Raw genomic sequence first — 17,722 nt, forward strand, 5'->3', positions numbered from 1 at the left:
ACCTAGCCTTTGTAGCAAGCGTGTCCGTTTGTGTGTTTTTCGTTGTTTGACCGCGCGCAAATTGCCGCGTTTCACGCGCGTCTAAAATAAAGAAATCGACTTTTTAGTGCAGAAAACTTCAGGGAAATGCTTGCTTCGTAGGCTATTGAATACCTTGATATTTGAGATGAACTGCCCAAGTTGAGCACCTTTTTTCTACTCAGTACTCAACATCTATCGCACAACAGATCATGAGTAGTAAAACCAATCACACGGCTTGATTTGTGACAGAACACTAGAAGAGGGGGTAATCCCCCTACCCCTGGGTACAAACTACCCACCCACCTGTATCATCATCACTAATGTCGCTTTCTTCTCCAGGTGACTTGTCATCTTTGTCAATTTTGCTGCAACAACAAACGCCATTCATCAGACACACACCCAAGGTAAGTCAGGTGTGCCTTTCTCAAAGCTTCTGAAGAGCTTTCGGATTGGAAAATTAATTTTCTTATCCCTTTTCTACAGATTGCCGGCTGTTTTCCGTAAAAACTGATTCAATGTGGTTCGTAATCTTGGCAAACTTAAAATGTTTATGAGAATCATGTATTATTCAGTAATGACATAGGCAAACTCGGTAAAAGAAATTCCGAGTGCTCCTATCAGGAGTCAAACCTAAGACCTTCGCATTACTAGTTCGGATGCTCTACCACTGAGCTACAGGAGACTCGTGGGAGCTAAGGCCATTAAACTAGGTTCATGGTACAAACATCCTGCATACTGCTAGGATTGGAATGTCAATGAGTGGCATGTTTATACTTTCAAAATGATCAAAAATTGAATTTTTGCTAATGACATAATGAAAAATATATTTTCGGGTCCCAAATCGTTTCGGGAGTTTGAGAAATGCACGCCAGATCACTATAAACAACAGCAACTTGACTATTTACAAAATATTACTTGAGCCAATAGATCACAGCCTGAGTTTTTACTCAAGTCTTTTCATAGTAAAGTGGCCAGTTTTTTAGTCCACGCTAGCTTGTAAAATCCACCATCAAAAGATCAATGCGAAAACCCAACAAATTAGTCTCCTTGCAGATTAAACTGGGAAATAGACTTCCTACAATACATTAAGGATTTAGGATTTCAACAACATATTAGCATACCAGTTTGGCGAGGGGAGGGTGTGGGAAGAGGGGAAAATTCTGTATTCTCCAAAGGCTGGTATCAATATTTTGGTGGCTTCACAACACCAACACAAAGGTCTTTGTGAGGTTAAAAAGGGGTCTTCTTTTAAACACAGATGTGTATCTAAATTCAAAATGACCGTGCAAGAACTGGAATGGCCCAGTGTGGTATCGGAATGACACTGGATTGACTCTGTTATCAAAGAGAATAAAACAGAATGAATCAAGAATGACCCAGAAATTCCATTCCATTCCTGTGGCATGTTGGTTCATTCCGGGAGACTCCTGGTTCAATCCAATAAATTCTGTTCTTGTGTTTAGTAATTAAGTTGTAAAACCTTCTTTCCTCAGTGTTCAATACCTCAACATTGCCCGGACTGTGGGTGTGCTTAACATATGACCCACCAAGAACATACTGTACATGTAGTTAGCTTGCCCCTGTAAATCAGGTACTGAGAGTGCAAACCTTTCTGTCAAGGGGTAGGCCATAAAAGCAGAAAGTAAATAATCCTTGCCATTAAGCAAAAAATAATGGAAACACCACCTACCTCAATGTAGGAATTTTTCTTGGAAGCAAACCTAGAAGGTGGGAAAAAAATCATTCATATCTTGCAATTTTGAATTTTTCATAGGAGATGGGAGTACAGGATCAGGGGTAAAAGTGATGAACAGCTCACCCAGGCCACAAACTGTTGGTCAACTGTTGGCCAACAGATTACCAACAGTCAGCCGTCTGTTGGCCAACAGATTGTTATGTAATATATCAAACACGAGGAAGAGTGTTTCATCCGATTTCCAAACACCGAGAAGTAGGTTGGAAAAACGAGGCGCAGCCGAGTTTTTTAAACCAACTTCGAGGTGTTTGGAAATAGGATGAAACCCTCTTTTGAGTGTTTGACATAGCTTCTCAAACTATTGATAATTCTTGGAGAAATTCGAAGCAAAAGTTCACAAAATTTTATGATAGTTAAGATCACATTTCTAAACCTCCTTCACGGTAGTGATTTGCTATGTTTTGTCTTGATGAATTATTAATGAGTTTGAGAACACTATGGAAAAAACTGTCAGCCAACAGTCGTCCAACATTTGTCCGACAGTCGACTGACAGCCAGTGGACGTGAGCTTCACTTTTACAAGATCAGAAGTTACACCCCCTCTACCCAGCACCCCCCCCCCCACCCCCCACCCCCCAACCCATTCATCAGTGCCTCCAACTATCAAAACTTAAATGCGTCTATGATCAGGTTTTCCATTCTCACAACCTGTCAGTTGCAATGAAGTGTGCCAGAGTTAAGAGAATCTAGAATTTGATCATTAACTTACCCACAGGTGGCTGTCCTGATTGGGATTGGTTCTGTCGTCCCATGACCTCAAGGAAAGACGGCAAGTCCAAACTGTCTTCATTGTCAGAGGAACTGCATATTATTAAGAGGGGAGAAATAAAATCAAGACATCAATTAAAGATATAAACAAAACATTTTAACAATGCTAATGTTATAAATAAATTTATATTTATTTTTTTATTCTAAAATCTTTGTTAAAAATAAATACCAGAGCACTAACCTTACTGAATCCGATGGAACTGAAATAAAAAAGAAAAGCTGACAATTTGAAGCAGTTAATAAGCAAAATACTGCGGTTAAGCACTGCAATATGGATGAGAACTCACAAACACATGCACCCACACACCCTGCTGGTCCTTAAAATGCCTACCCCACCCCACTCCCCTTCCTTATCCTTCTTCCTGTACACTGTACATACCATGTAGTGCGGAAATTTTGCAGGGGTTTTATTTTGTGGATTCTTGGTGATTTTTCTGGTTTCCAGGAACAAATTTTTGCAGTTCGAGATGACTGAAATTTCTGCTGGGAACTAATTCTTGTGATTCTCTGTTCAAGCAACAGAACATTAAAGTGGAAGAAACCTTAATATTTTCAACTTTTATAGTACAGTGTGTTGAGTCACAGTTGACCACTCTACTTGCATATTGCACTGTAATAACTTACTGTGCAAAGGGACTGAACAAAAACAAAACAAAACAAAAAGTCTACCCTACCATGCATAACAAAACAATGTTTCATTAATACGGTTTAATAATACAGACTAGATACAGACAACCTCTGGTTGCTTTTTCTAATGGAAAATCCTGTTAATGTTCTTATTTTAAAATTCCAATGTATATCACCCCAGTGGCACAAGTCTATTAAAAGTGGAGTTTTTAATTTGACTGAAGGGAGATAATTTTTGTGGCATTTTATTTTACAGTTTTTTTTTCTGCAGGAACTAATTTTTGTAAAGCCCGCAAACTGTTCATGCTATCCAGGGGCGGATGACATCATCACCAACTTAGCAAAGGAGAGAGAGCCTGGTGAAATTGAACGTACTCCCTGATCTTTGATTATTACTAGTAATACCAGGTAGTACCTGTAGTAATACTGTAGATTCAGTGGGACATATACTTACTTGGTCCAAATGGTGAGTGAAGAGGATGACCAGTTCTTTTACACCAACCGATGGGATAAATGTCAGGCGACTCAAAATCCACAAACTGGAACTTTTGCTGTCCATCAAAAAAGAGCTGCAGCATTCGTCCCATGCTGTTTGTTATGGTGGCAACGCGGATGATATGAGGCTGCTCCAGATCAACTACTTCAAGTTTCATTCCAGGTTTAAATTTATGGGCTTTCATTTTCTGGATAAAACATTGTAAATGTAAATCTATGCACCATTATAGGTGGAAATGGAAAGAATTGTGAAAACCAGCTGGTCAAGAGAAAATCCAAAGAGTATCCCCATAGAGGGAAGAGGGGCATGAAGGATGGGAGGGGGGAGGGAGGGGGGGGGGGGTGGCATGCCTTCATCACTTACTCTAAACAGATGTGCAGGAGCAAATGGTGCCCGACAAAATGCCAAATACTTGTCCCATGCAAATGTCTTCTTGGTGTAACCTGAAATTCAAAGTGCCAAATATTTTACTTTTGTAAGAGGCAAAGATGCATGCATGCATATAAAATGTTGTTAACCGCAGGTAAATTACAGTGAGCAATGCTTACAGTGCAACGCCCTTAACCCAGGCCACCCAACATTGATCAGCCAATCACAGGTCACGTTTACAACAAAGGAGTCTGGCTTTGGTAGTTTGTAAACCAATAAAAAACGAGAACATTTCTTTAAATTTCAAAGTGTCAGGTTTTTTTCGGTGGCCCTGGTTGAGTTCCTTGCACTGTAAAATCCACTGGTGAAATTTACTCAATGATTTATTTCTCAAAAGATAAAATGGTACAGTCTAACTTCTCCTGCAGGTAACCATGACAAAGGAAGATGTGTAACTGCCTGGGGTGGAAGAGGCCCAGAAATAGTATTGGGGTGAAAACAGGTGCCATGGGGACTAAACTGAGGGAAAAGACATGGTTATTTTCAATCCAAGTATGATCTTTGCTTTTAAGTTATCAGCAAAGGGGGCCATTTTTGGAGGAGGAAAGGAGGATTTTTATACATGTATCATACAATAAAAATATTGTAACATGAGGTAAGGGTTAAACTTTTACTTACTTGCAGGTACAGCAAGTTCGACCTGATGCCTTGAACACCACCCAGCTGGAAAAATCCCAGGAGAGTCACTATGGCAACAGAATGTGACTGGCGGCACATCTTCCTGGAAGTCAGTGGTAATGGCAAAGTAGTAGGGACCAAGACTCTTAGTGACCGTCGCTGGGCAAATGATTGACGGCTTCATGGGGTGAACTACCTCCAATTTCATGCCAATTTCAAAACCATGAACACGTGGCTGGAAGTGTTCTTGAGTCTGAGTATGTATAATTTTTAAAGATTGAAATTATTACAGTTACTGTACGGATTAAAGTGATCACATCGATAACCAAAAGCACGTTTTAAATCAAAAAGATGCCTATACCTTTCTAAACAAGTCATGAGGTGCAGCAAGTGCTCCAGTAAGTGTTTGAGTCAAGAATGTTCTCCAATCCTCAAGTGTGCTGTTAATGCCTAGAATGACAAATTCGTTAAAGACAGTTTCAAAAGGTGAGCACATTCAGATCCATTTCTACATGTACAATTTCCAATAATTTTGTCCCTGCAACAACCAGTACTTCCAGTATAATTATCAAAGCAATGGATGTTTGGCAGCTTTATATTACTATAATTTATTACACGCAAGTCTTCAAGTGAGAAGTAACTAGGGACGAATGATTGACAAACACAACAAGTTGACTGAATCAGTTTTGGGCAAATTGTTTTTTCTTTTTACAAACTGTAAAGCAACAGTCATGGGAAAACAAGATTTAGCATTGATGTTAGTTCCCAAGACATTGGTTTTAAATGTAATTTGCTATAGCAGCATTTATTCCGAAAACTAAGCCAATTTTATCAGTAATGGTCATAGAAAACATGCAAGTTCTTTGTCAAGTTGTTTCTGCTCTTATGGTTGATTGACAACTGAAAGTGAGAATTATGGCCAGGCTCCTTTTATACCGGAATTTCCAACCTATTTAAGCCCACGTAAAGCTGTGCCTTGTGACTCAATCTTCCTGGTTACTTCTTGCATTTACAGATTACTTTCATTTACATTCAGTCAAGCTTGCATGTACTTTAAATTCAGTGTATTAAGTGTTGAAACAGGTTAAGAACTGTTAATTTGCGCACAATTCACCTGTACCTTTTGGTGGTTGCAGAGGATACCCATTCTGTGCACACCACCCTATTGGATGAAGTTCCTCTGCTTGGAAGTTACACCAGCAATCATTGCTGCTATCCTTTCCAAAGCCATCATATCGTATGCGCACTCTGTGTCCAACCTGTTGTATGACCGTGGCAACACAGAATGATGGCGGATTGTTCCTGTCTACAGCTTCAAGTTTCATTCCTGGTTTCAATCCTGGCACATCTGTTGTTGTCTGATGGATCAAAAATATATATTTTTTTAAGCATTTATCATTCTCTTGTAAAATTCATTAATTATTCATCAAAGTTATGACCAATCAATAGGTAGAATTTAAGTCACATGTACACCTCTGTAAACCCCAATACAAATCAATGAATTATCACATAACGTGCTCCCTGAACGCATTGTTCCCACAAGGCTTACTAGAGCAAGCGCTAGCAATGCAAAATCTTTCAGACCAAAGAAATGCCATACTTCTACTAATCAGCACTCTTTTTTGTAAGAACTTCTAGAACCTGGAACGCTCTTCCCCTGCAGTTAAGACATGAACATGTAACTCTGAACCAATTTAAATCTCTGCTCTCCTCATACTACAAAGATGCACTTATTTCGCGCTTCGATATTGAGGACCCTCGAAACCTGGAAATCTGTCTGTTTGAAATGTAATATGCCACGTAACCTTTTAGAGCCTATTTCGTGTTGTTATTAGTTTACTATATTTTACTATCTTATTCGAGTGTTTAGAACTTTGTAAATTTTGGGCCCACAGTAATTGGCGCTAGCTGTTGTGGTCACCCTGCCTTAACCCAGTACTTGCTTATCTTCTGTTTCACGGTGTCATGTTCTGTTTATAGTTTTAATTTTGAAGGCGAAGTCTAATAAAATAAAATAAAAAAAAATAAAAAGTAGAATTAACTTTTGATACAAACTCCCTTCTCAGCTTATTAGTATTCATTAACTTTTGATACTGATCTCTACTGATTAAAATGAAAAACATAATACATTCAATTTACTGTTTCATTTCACAAGTACGATAAAATATTCGTGTCCGATCTGTTTGGGCGTTTACAATGGCCCCCCTTTGGGTCGCCATTGTAAATGCCCATACAGATCTCCCGCTCATAGTTTATCTGACTAGTACTTATAACTGCAAAAACATTTGGATTTAAAATAATAATATTTTCAGATGGTAAACTTCACACCAAAAAACGTTTGGTCAAATTTCTAGCAATAATTATTTTGTACATTTTTCTTCACATCTAGGATGCAACAACCTGTCAGTACAATAATGCAAGTCAAATATAACATTTATCAAAAACAACCAATCAATATTGCTAGATAGTTTGCTGGAATGACCAGAAGATAATTGAAGGGCTGAGAGCATAACCAACCTATGTCGAATTTTAGGCCGTTTTTTTTTTCTTCTCGGATTTGTCTCAATTTTTGCATGTGAGCTTCGTTTTAGTCAACAAACATTGCCCTGTATTTTTTTTCGTTGATTTGCTCTTCGTTTTCGAGAAATAACGTATGCAAAAAACTCAGTTTTCCAAGCGGCCTCCTTTGGAGATCTTTTGTTGAACGAGAAACAAAAGAAACCTTTTGTTTCGCTGAACAATGAAGTCAGCGAAGCGTCCGATTAGCCGCTCGCTGTTCGAGCCGATACAAGTAATGTGTCGGTATAATTGATGCGCTTTTATTGTTGTCGCTTCGTTGGCGCAAGCGATTGACGCGCTAAACCAAGACCGGAGTCTATTACATTTTTCGTGGACCGGTTCGACACGAGGACAGTCGTTTTTTTTTTTTTTTTTTTTTTTTTTCTTCTCTCTTCTTTTTTAAAAAACCAAAACATCCGTTAAAAAAGTGCTTTCGAAACTGCTAAAATTAACCGTTTAAGTTCGCGGCGAAATCCTCCTACGATTAAAGTGAAGTTTGAGCATCTAATCTAAACGTTTAAAGTTTTCAAAAAGCCACATCGACAGCCTAAAAAAGGCGGTGAGCTTTACGCTACAGAGAACAACAACAAATCCGATGGCGACACATATTAAATCGAGCACAGCTATTAATGAACAACAATATATCAGCTGTAGCAGAGATAGTAACATGTTTTCTACAGTAGTCTGGAGTAGCTAATAAGCAAGATTCGCTTTTCTTTTCTTTTCTTTTTCTTGCTTCTTCCTTTTTTTATATGCCTTAAGCTTCCCTTTTGCTTAGTATTTTCACGCAAATACATGTAGCCCGATTTCTTTCGCAACATGGCACAAAATATCGTTTTTCCCTGAAAAGTCTTCCCGCGACGAAAATTAAATTACCGCCTTCTGCGTAGAGTTACAAAATAAATTTGCAGGTTTGCTGACGATGACCTAATCTTCTAAAGAGAATGGAATATAAAGTAAAAAAAAAAAACATGTATTATAAAATCGATTGCTTTTTAAACGACAACTGCGCAAGTTACAAAATATTTACGCTGTTTACGACGGTTTTTGTTTGTTCTTGTTTGAAGATAACCAATCACGCTAAATGGATGCCGAAAAAAATGAGTTCTTAAAGCTTTTCTTCGGTCTTTATAATCACAAAACAAAACAAAATCGCGGGCGAAATCGGCACATGCCCATTAGCCGTTTTTTTTCCCATCCTTTCCCAAATCTATAACATCAAAATTTTGTTATAAAACCCTTTTACTAGTGCTATCGGAGCCGCTGAGGACACAAGTTGCGTCGATAGCCAAAGTAGCTAAATTAACAAAATATTTATGGCGTAAATGTTCGAACAGCTGGCATCTCTAGTAAAAGACTTAGCGCGCAATGGAAACCGTTAGTTCAGCTAAATACGGTTTCGTTGATTCAAAGCTGCAAACGTGATTGAGCAAAACGTCACCGGCGATCTTACAACGGCTCAATAATGTTTGTTTTCTTTTCTTCTGGTATTTTTTTTAAATTTTTCTTTCTGATAATTGCCAATGCGAAAAATGATATAAATCGTCAACTACACGGTAACCGAATATATTTGAATGGTGAGAGCAACCGACCCGGCTATGTCGAATTTTAGCGGACGGTCTTTCACCCTGACTTTTGATCAGACGAAAACGTTTGTTTGTCTGCTTGTACGTTTCTTTACTGTTTAAAATTTTATAGCCTTGTAAATAGTAATTTTAAATCTGAAGCAAATAATCTGTGACTGATTTTTTAGGGCAGCATCAAATTAACCAACCAAGCTTCTAAAAACACAGAGATACTTCTGACGTATTTGGAAAGATTTGGTCGTTGGGTGACAGGCAGGTATAAAATTCGGACCGGATCGACTCGGATCACCAGTCCGGGTCGGATCAACTCGGATCGACTCGGATCATAGAAAAATTTAAAAATAACAAAGAAATGAGACTTTTACGTATCTGAAAATCACTAACTTCACCAGAAATATCCGGAAAAGAGCCCTACTACGGGCAGGTGAGTTCCGTGTTGTCAAGCCGCCATTATTAACGTAGCCTCATCAGGCTGATTTTACTTTGTTAACCTAAAAAGTTAACGTTTACCTGGCCTAAATGCTACATAAGTTAGAAGTTATAAACAGCTTAACAACGAGAAAGCCTCCGTCTAGATATTTTAAAAATCACAGCCTTTAATGTTTATGCGTTTTGTCAACGATTAACCAACAATTCATCAAAAATAAGTTATTGGAGCTAAAAGCCGGTCTTTCTGTAAAGCAAAGCTTAATTGAAAAAAGAATAGAGGCGACAGAAACGATATCGATTCTTTTTGGTGCCACCATAAAGAACTACATCGATGCCTGTCAAAAACATATCACCGTGCGTTGAGTCAAATCCGTCGAGAAGTTGCTTAAATAGACAATTTTTAAATTATTCCACGGCTTTCTACGTTTAAGTTACAATTCCGTTTAATACCCTCGCAGTACGATCTCTGTTTTGTTGTGAAAATCTTGCTATGGGTTAGAAAGAGGTCAAAAGGTTGGCAGTGTAACGCATACTTATGAGTTCTCTACTAAGCGAATTTTATACAAATAGCCCCTGTTACTGTGCGACGAGGAATAACCGTTAATATTTGAAATAAATGTGATGGTATATTTTCAAACATATGTATTTCGTCCTTATTTATTTTCTTTACCCATACATTCCAAGATTTGGCTGAATTGCCGATATGGCGTGTAGTTTATCACTGGTAGTGACTGATTTTAACGCATGCGTAAAAGACATGAGAGTCAATGTATCAAAATAACAATCCCACAAGGATGTCTTGATCTGCCTTGCCGCTAAATAAATACGTAGCTTGCCTACAGAAATAAGTAGGCGCGGTGGTTAGCTTACGAACTACAGTTGCAGGAAAAGCGCCGGTTCTTGCGTCAGCACACCGAAGCAGCCCTGCATGCAAGGTGACTCAGATTACCTCGCACTGTAAGCTTGCGCATTTATTTTCCCATCCTTTCCCAAATCCATAACATCAAAATTTTGTTTTGAAACCCCTTAACTAGTGCTACCGGAGCTAAAGAAGCTCAAGTTACAAAATATTTATGCCGTAAATATTCGAAAAGCTGGCATTTCCAGTAAAAGACTCAGTGCGCAACGGCCGGAAACCGTAAGTTCAGCTAAATAGACCTTATCACGGTTTTCGACCCGCCCGCGATTTTGTTTTGTTTTGTGATTATAAAGACCGAAGAAAAGCTTTAAGAACTCATTTTTTTCGGCATCCATTTAGCGTGATTGGTTATCTTCAAACAAGAACAAACAAAAACCGTCGTAAACAGCGTAAATATTTTGTAACTTGCGCAGTTGTCGTTTAAAAAGCAATCGATTTTATAATACATGTTTTTTTTTTTTACTTTATATTCCATTCTCTTTAGAAGATTAGGTCATCGTCAGCAAACCTGCAAATTTATTTTGTAACTCTACGCAGAAGGCGGTAATTTAATTTTCGTCGCGGGAAGACTTTTCAGGGAAAAACGATATTTTGTGCCATGTTGCGAAAGAAATCGGGCTACATGTATTTGCGTGAAAATACTAAGCAAAAGGGAAGCTTAAGGCATATAAAAAAAGGAAGAAGCAAGAAAAAGAAAAGAAAAGAAAAGCGAATCTTGCTTATTAGCTACTCCAGACTACTGTAGAAAACATGTTACTATCTCTGCTACAGCTGATATATTGTTGTTCATTAATAGCTGTGCTCGATTTAATATGTGTCGCCATCGGATTTGTTGTTGTTCTCTGTAGCGTAAAGCTCACCGCCTTTTTTAGGCTGTCGATGTGGCTTTTTGAAAACTTTAAACGTTTAGATTAGATGCTCAAACTTCACTTTAATCGTAGGAGGATTTCGCCGCGAACTTAAACGGTTAATTTTAGCAGTTTCGAAAGCACTTTTTTAACGGATGTTTTGGTTTTTTAAAAAAGAAGAGAGAAGAAAAAAAAAAAAAAAAAAAAAAAACGACTGTCCTCGTGTCGAACCGGTCCACGAAAAATGTAATAGACTCCGGTCTTGGTTTAGCGCGTCAATCGCTTGCGCCAACGAAGCGACAACAATAAAAGCGCATCAATTATACCGACACATTACTTGTATCGGCTCGAACAGCAAGCGGCTAATCGGACGCTTCGCTGACTTCATTGTTCAGCGAAACAAAAGGTTTCTTTTGTTTCTCGTTCAACAAAAGATCTCCAAAGGAGGCCGCTTGGAAAACTGAGTTTTTTGCATACGTTATTTCTCGAAAACGAAGAGCAAATCAACGAAAAAAAATACAGGGCAATGTTTGTTGACTAAAACGAAGCTCACATGCAAAAATTGAGACAAATCCGAGAAGAAAAAAAAAACGGCCTAAAATTCGACATAGGTCGGTTATGCTCTCAGCCCTTCAATTTAATGGCCGCTATTCCCATGGTATAATGCTTGATATCCCATTGACGCTAAGTCAATCAAAACGATCCAGTTTTAATAATTACAATTATTGGATTGTATTTATTTAATAATATTATAATTTTACAAAACCTTCTTGATTATTTTAGCATTAGGTTATGCAAGTTACAGTAAATCATTGCTCTACTTATGGATAGAATTTGTTTTAACTTATTTATTTTTATTTATTTATTTATTTATTTATTTAATTATTTATTTATTTATTTTGTTCTAAAGATTCCTTGTCAAATTAGACATAGAAAGAATGCATGTACCCCTGATACAGATTGGAGTCAAGATTGTATGGGAAAAAGTTGAACAAATAAGTGGATCTTGGGACGCGTATCTGGCATCCCCTCAGATTTTGCAGGGACAGGTAACATCATCACCAACTTGGCAAAGGAGAGAGAGCCTATTGACGTCATAGTCCTCGAACACTTCGTTCGAGGGACTATATATGTTGACATGGAACACACTCCCTTAAGGCTTATCTTTGATTATTACAAGCATTAAAGAAAAAAAAAACTATTTAGGAGTACTGAAGAGGTCTTCAAAACTATGTTTCCACAGTAAAAAATTACTGTCTTCAGGAGTGTGCATAATATTTATACAGTTTTCAAAAAGGTACAGTAATAAAGGTACACATTTAGGACTTCATACTCACATGCTTGAAACAGCAATCAGGAGCAGCTTTGCTGAGAGCAGCTTCCATGTAATCACTCCACGTGACTTTGTGTGGGGCCTCTCCCTCACTTCCTAATAACAGAAGACAAAAAAATTCAGATTTTCATTAAAAAAAATTTCCAAAGAGGTCCTTATTAAAACTGCAATGCTGTTTAATACAGTGCACAAGGTGACAATTTATTTGTAATTCTAAAGTACGTGGATAAAATGCCAAAGTGTGACCATTCAAATGAAAGCTACTGAGCAGTACTTTCCTATGGTGCTGTTTATTATGCTGTACAAGGTGGTTCTAACTTTTGAGTCTGTGAATGAAAACCTAAAAAGTTACAATTCAAATGAAAGCTGTTGAGTGCTCAGTGCTGTGGTGCTTTTTATGTATTACATTGTGATGTCAGTATAAGGTGGTTCTATTACCTTTGAGTCTGTGGATAAAATTCCAAAACTTGTGGCCATTCAAATGAACAGAAAGCTTTAAAATAATATTGATCATGAACACTTGCTACTTAATGATGGTATGTCAAGTACTGTTCAATATTTTGAAGAGAACATAAATTTTAGAAACTTCTTCATCTTTTTTCATCACCTTTACATTGACTCTACGCATATACAAACCTGTATCAAACTGTTTAAGCCAAAAAGCTTTCTGTAACAATCCTAATATGATCCTGGATACTGGAAACTGGTCATTAAAACAACAGACAGGTAGACAGACAATTATTTTTCTGAGGTCACTAACCGGTTACTGTACATGTATAAGTATTCCCTTCATCAGAATCTTGTCCATTGATAATATCTTCAATCTCTTTCTTCTGAAAAAGATACATTTTAGTCACATTTTTTAGTGTCCTGTCACTATCAGCAGGTAGACAGCTTACTACGGTGAAGATGAAGAAACAAGAAAGGGAGACTTAATTGCCTTAGTTTATGACCATGCAGCTGCTAAATCCATTGTGGAGCTGGCTTCTTCAGACTCTATAATTTGACAGCTGTGTCGTCAATATGCAACCTTGAACTGTACCATTTTTTATCACAGTTTTGTGTTCAGCTGGGAATTTAGATTAACTTTCCATGTGCTGGGCCAATATTGACTGTTTCCTTGTTTTATTTTCGGTTAAATATACAATTTGTATATCACAAGGCTGTACAGTGAATCAGTGACGTGATAGGCCATTTCCGAGTTGCTGTGAACCTCATCATGAAAGCGAGGGTAAATGCAAAGCTCTTCATATGAAAATTAGCTTGTTTGCATATGAATGAACACTAATTTTCATAATAAAACTTTACACTCAGCCTTGTTTTTACAATGAGGTTCAAAGCAACTTGGAAATGGCCCATTGATTATCTTAATTTAGACAATGAGATTGTGCAATAGAGGTGGAAGAAACATACATAGATAGACTAAAATCAACTTCAAAATTATTGGCATATTACTTACTTGCCCTTCACTATGCACAAAGTTCTATAGCGCAATCTTTGACTGTTGCTATCAGATAACAAAAGCTTTAGGATCTTTCCTTACAAGTTTTTTATGTTAATTCCAGAAAACCTCAAACTTCTTTTAGTCGAGGATTAAAAATCATCATGATATTTATGTCCACATGTATCAGTGTAGTTTATATTGGCAAACAACTGCCTGTATATAATTTTCTACCAGTTTAACGTAAGACTATGCAATCATTACATATATAAACAGCATATTTAATGAGAATGATGTATTCTTCAAAGTGACACAGGCATACTCAGAAAAAAGGAAATCCAAGTGTTCCTATCAGGAGTCAAACCCAAGACCTTCCGATTATTAGTTCAGATGCTCTACCACTGAGCTACAGGAGACTCGTGGGAGCTAAGGCCATTAAACTAGGTTAATGGGACAAACATCCTACATACTGCTAGGATTTAAATGTCGAATGTGTGGCATATCTATTCTTGCTCACATCAATTTACTGTACCTATAGCTCCCCGTGCATACCTTAGCTTTCCTCGAGCTTCGAGAACAACCTTTTGAGCAGAATCTCTTGAGAGGAGAACAAAATCGCCGGCGTTTGACAGGACCACCACAGAACTCACAGCAGCCCAACACATGAGGATCCGCTATCTTTCCAAATTTTACCGGTTTTTCTTCCTCATCTGTGTTCTGCCCATTAGTTTCAATTTTCTCGTCAAAAGAGACTGTTGAAGCTGAGACTGAAGTAGATGTAGCAGTTTCAGAAATGTCTTCTGTTGTAACCGTTTCCGCCAGGTCATCCATTGTTGTCTCTGTTGTAACAGGCTCAACATCTTCAAACGCTTCATTGGCTTCAGGGAGCAAATCCTAAGAGATTTCAATTTGCAAAACAATTTATAATACATTCAACAATATTAAATTTGATGTCCATAATATTCGCTTAAGATTTAAATACCAGTACTATTTTACTAGGCTAAAAATGTTAAAAGAAAAAGAAACTGAATGTTTTCGACTAATTAAGTCATCTTCAGGGTAAAAGACTGTCCACTACATGCCTTGGGAATCACCTAAAACATATATAGCATTGTAAAATAGTATTTTAAATATTAAAATTTGAAGGCTGCATCACATTAATATTGTGCCAGTACAGCAGTCTACTTAAGCTGTAACCATTTTAGTTGCAATTATTATAGCAAGTACAAAAAAATATATAATTAAACAGTAATATGCTACTGAATGCTGCTGAATGTAGCAGTCCTGGCAATAAATACATGTGACATGTTTCCTACCAGAAAAAAACTGGCACAAATCCAAACTACACTGACACAGAACTTGTGGGGATTCAAACAGGATTTGTACAGTGTGAATCCAAGTCAAGTTTTGTCCCAAATTATACAGAAAGGATCCTTAACAAAATTTTCACACTATGCCAGTGATTTTAAACACTGAAGAATTCCAGCAAGGTGTTCACACCATATGGGCACAAATATGAGATGGAATAGATCCAAAATTAGACAAATTTCTTGGGATAGCAGCAGTAGGAGCAAAACACAAAAATATTGAACATTACAGATACAAATGATTCCACCACAATGAGAACATGGCTGCTTAAACAGAGATTCCAACCCCTAAACAAGGAAAATACATTTAGCAAGGTTTTCTTTACTACAGCACTGACCTACAGAACATAGAAAATTCACAAATATTGTTGAAATTAAGTTATGCAGTGCACAAGTTCCAAACTGCATTTACAGCAAGTCATGACTGTCAGCTTAGTCATTTAGGGAAAACATACTAGTACAAGCTTTCAGAAATGTGTAGGTCTTCACCCCTCATATGCAATACATTTACACCTCAAATTTCTTTCCTCTTTCCCTGTTTGTTTTCATTGTTAACTTTTTCACCAGTCTTTTCAGAACAATCATAGCTACAGTCATCTGCCATTTTGAAACTGTTTTTGGTGGAGAGACAGGGCGTAAAGTTAGTTACCATGCAGACTTAAATTAGTATTTTTCTTGTACTTTCTCAATTATTGCTATTGCACAAAAAACCACAAGCAGTAATTTTGTCCAGGTTTCCAGATGATCACACCAAATCAAGAGAATGTGACAAAAACCAGGAACCCCCTAGCTAATGGGTTGAAATTTCTGCTTAAAGGGGAAGTGTGAAATAGACCTTAACTTGGCTACAAAATAATTCTAGAACAACGAGAGAAAAGAAATCAACTCAATTCCTGAAAGGAACATCTCTTGATCTGTTCTAGCACATTTTCGAAACAAAACTGCAAGAACTTGAAAAACGTTAGCCTAACATTTTTCAAGTTTCAATCCATTCCGACCTACTCTGTCTCTAACTAGAGGTACTAATCGACAGTTTTGTTTCACTGGGGTTTTCAAACGACATCAAATTCTTGTGATACTTCCCCTTTAAGTACAAGGCATGAAATAATGAAAATCATGAACCTTACATTTACATCCTCTGGGATCAATTCCATGTTGACATTCTCAATGCTGCCAGAATCCACTTTCTCCTGAGCATCGTCAAAATTGACAGATGATTGACAGTCCTCCTGGACAGCTGCACTCTGCATCACACTTGAATCACCAACTACATGTAAGAGTGGTTCAGGGATGAGCTGATCAGCTGTATCCACAGGACATGTGTCCTCAGCAACAGCAGAATCCTCAAGCTGAGGAGTGCCCTCATCCATCCTCCTAAAAAGTCATGATAATTTACATTTTTGCAGATGAATATAAATTTATAAACATAGAAATAACCCTTATAAAATTAATGAAAATTTCCAATATTAGTCAATGTGCAATTTGTTCAAGTGTGCCTTTGCTTGTTTCATCCCACTACTAATGTTAATAATCAGGACATCTATGGCATGCTGGCAGCTGGATGGGTTTGCCAGATTTTAGTTGAGGAAAATAAAGGTTGTTGTTGTTGTTGTCGTTGTTTAGTCGTAAAATATGCATATTTCCCCTTTATGCATACTTCACCACCATGGAGGCCTTGCGGTTAAGGTGTGAATAATTAATGCTCGAGTTTTGATTGTACTGGAGGCTGAATTACTGGATGAATAGAAAATAAACTCCTTTAATTTTACAAAGAAGGACTAAGATCTGTCTGGGCGGTAGACATGCATGCATGTACATGTATAAGAAATACAGTAATATTTATAGGCTGACCAATCAAAAAATCTTCTCTTTTAACGGGCCAGTGATTTAAAGAACAAAGTGGGACCTGGTTCCCTTAAAAATGAATGATGTGCACTGTATGTTATGTGATTCAAAATAATTTAACATCTGTTGAACTGAGCTGTGACTTGAACAATATTGTTGGCTCACTACCATGTGCATAAAAAATTGCTTGATGTTCTATTTTGCCATTCAATAATATAAAATCTGGCTCTATTAAAATTACCTGTAATTTTCAGTATTCAGCGTGGCAGTTCAACAGATAATTTAAGCCTGCTTCACACTTGAGGAAAGAGCTGAGCAAACTGCCTCGCGAGGCCAAGCAAGGCAATCAGCTCAGCTGTTTCCTCAAGTATGCGTTTGAGTTTTTTTTGAGAATTTCACCTCGCAAGGCGATATCTCAAATAGAAAAAAATGATAGATATTTTCCTCACGGCCTCACGAGGCGAAAAACTCATGAAAACGCAACTGCACACATGATGAAACAGCTGAGCTAATCGCCTCGCGAGGCAGTTTGCTCAGCTCTTTCCTCAAGTGTGCGGCAGGCTTCACAGTCTACTTTCTTGAACAGCAGTCCCAACATTTTGAGGTAATGGATTTACACATTAAATGTTCAGTATTTATCACTGGCAGAGGCTTCAAAAAAGAGATAGCAAATGGCAAAA

The 17,722-nt window shown here is 37.6% G+C and overlaps 1 protein-coding gene across 3 annotated transcripts in view; it reads right to left on the reverse strand.

Annotated features, from left to right (window-relative positions):
• Window positions 1-17,722, reverse strand: part of LOC146458410 (uncharacterized) — a 37,950-nt gene that overhangs the window by 12,214 nt on the left and 8,014 nt on the right. For 2 of the 3 annotated variants that reach the window (XM_085090908.1, XM_085090910.1), the window contains exons 2-14: window positions 16,325-16,571; window positions 14,383-14,724; window positions 13,150-13,222; window positions 12,394-12,485; window positions 5,830-6,073; window positions 5,077-5,165; window positions 4,716-4,968; window positions 4,032-4,111; window positions 3,627-3,855; window positions 2,727-2,745; window positions 2,487-2,578; window positions 1,712-1,742; window positions 325-386 (exon numbers count right to left, since the gene is read on the reverse strand). In XM_085090908.1, the coding sequence (XP_084947034.1) occupies window positions 325-386; window positions 1,712-1,742; window positions 2,487-2,578; window positions 2,727-2,745; window positions 3,627-3,855; window positions 4,032-4,111; window positions 4,716-4,968; window positions 5,077-5,165; window positions 5,830-6,073; window positions 12,394-12,485; window positions 13,150-13,222; window positions 14,383-14,724; window positions 16,325-16,571 (1,853 nt within the window). The remainder of the gene's footprint in view (window positions 1-324; window positions 387-1,711; window positions 1,743-2,486; window positions 2,579-2,726; window positions 2,746-3,626; window positions 3,856-4,031; window positions 4,112-4,715; window positions 4,969-5,076; window positions 5,166-5,829; window positions 6,074-12,393; window positions 12,486-13,149; window positions 13,223-14,382; window positions 14,725-16,324; window positions 16,572-17,722) is intronic. The other variant, XM_085090909.1, reaches the window with a different exon arrangement.

Source organism: Pavona decussata, unplaced genomic scaffold, assembly GCF_977016875.1.
Source record: "Pavona decussata unplaced genomic scaffold, jaPavDecu1.1 SCAFFOLD_233, whole genome shotgun sequence".
Taxonomy (NCBI): domain Eukaryota; kingdom Metazoa; phylum Cnidaria; class Anthozoa; order Scleractinia; family Agariciidae; genus Pavona; species Pavona decussata.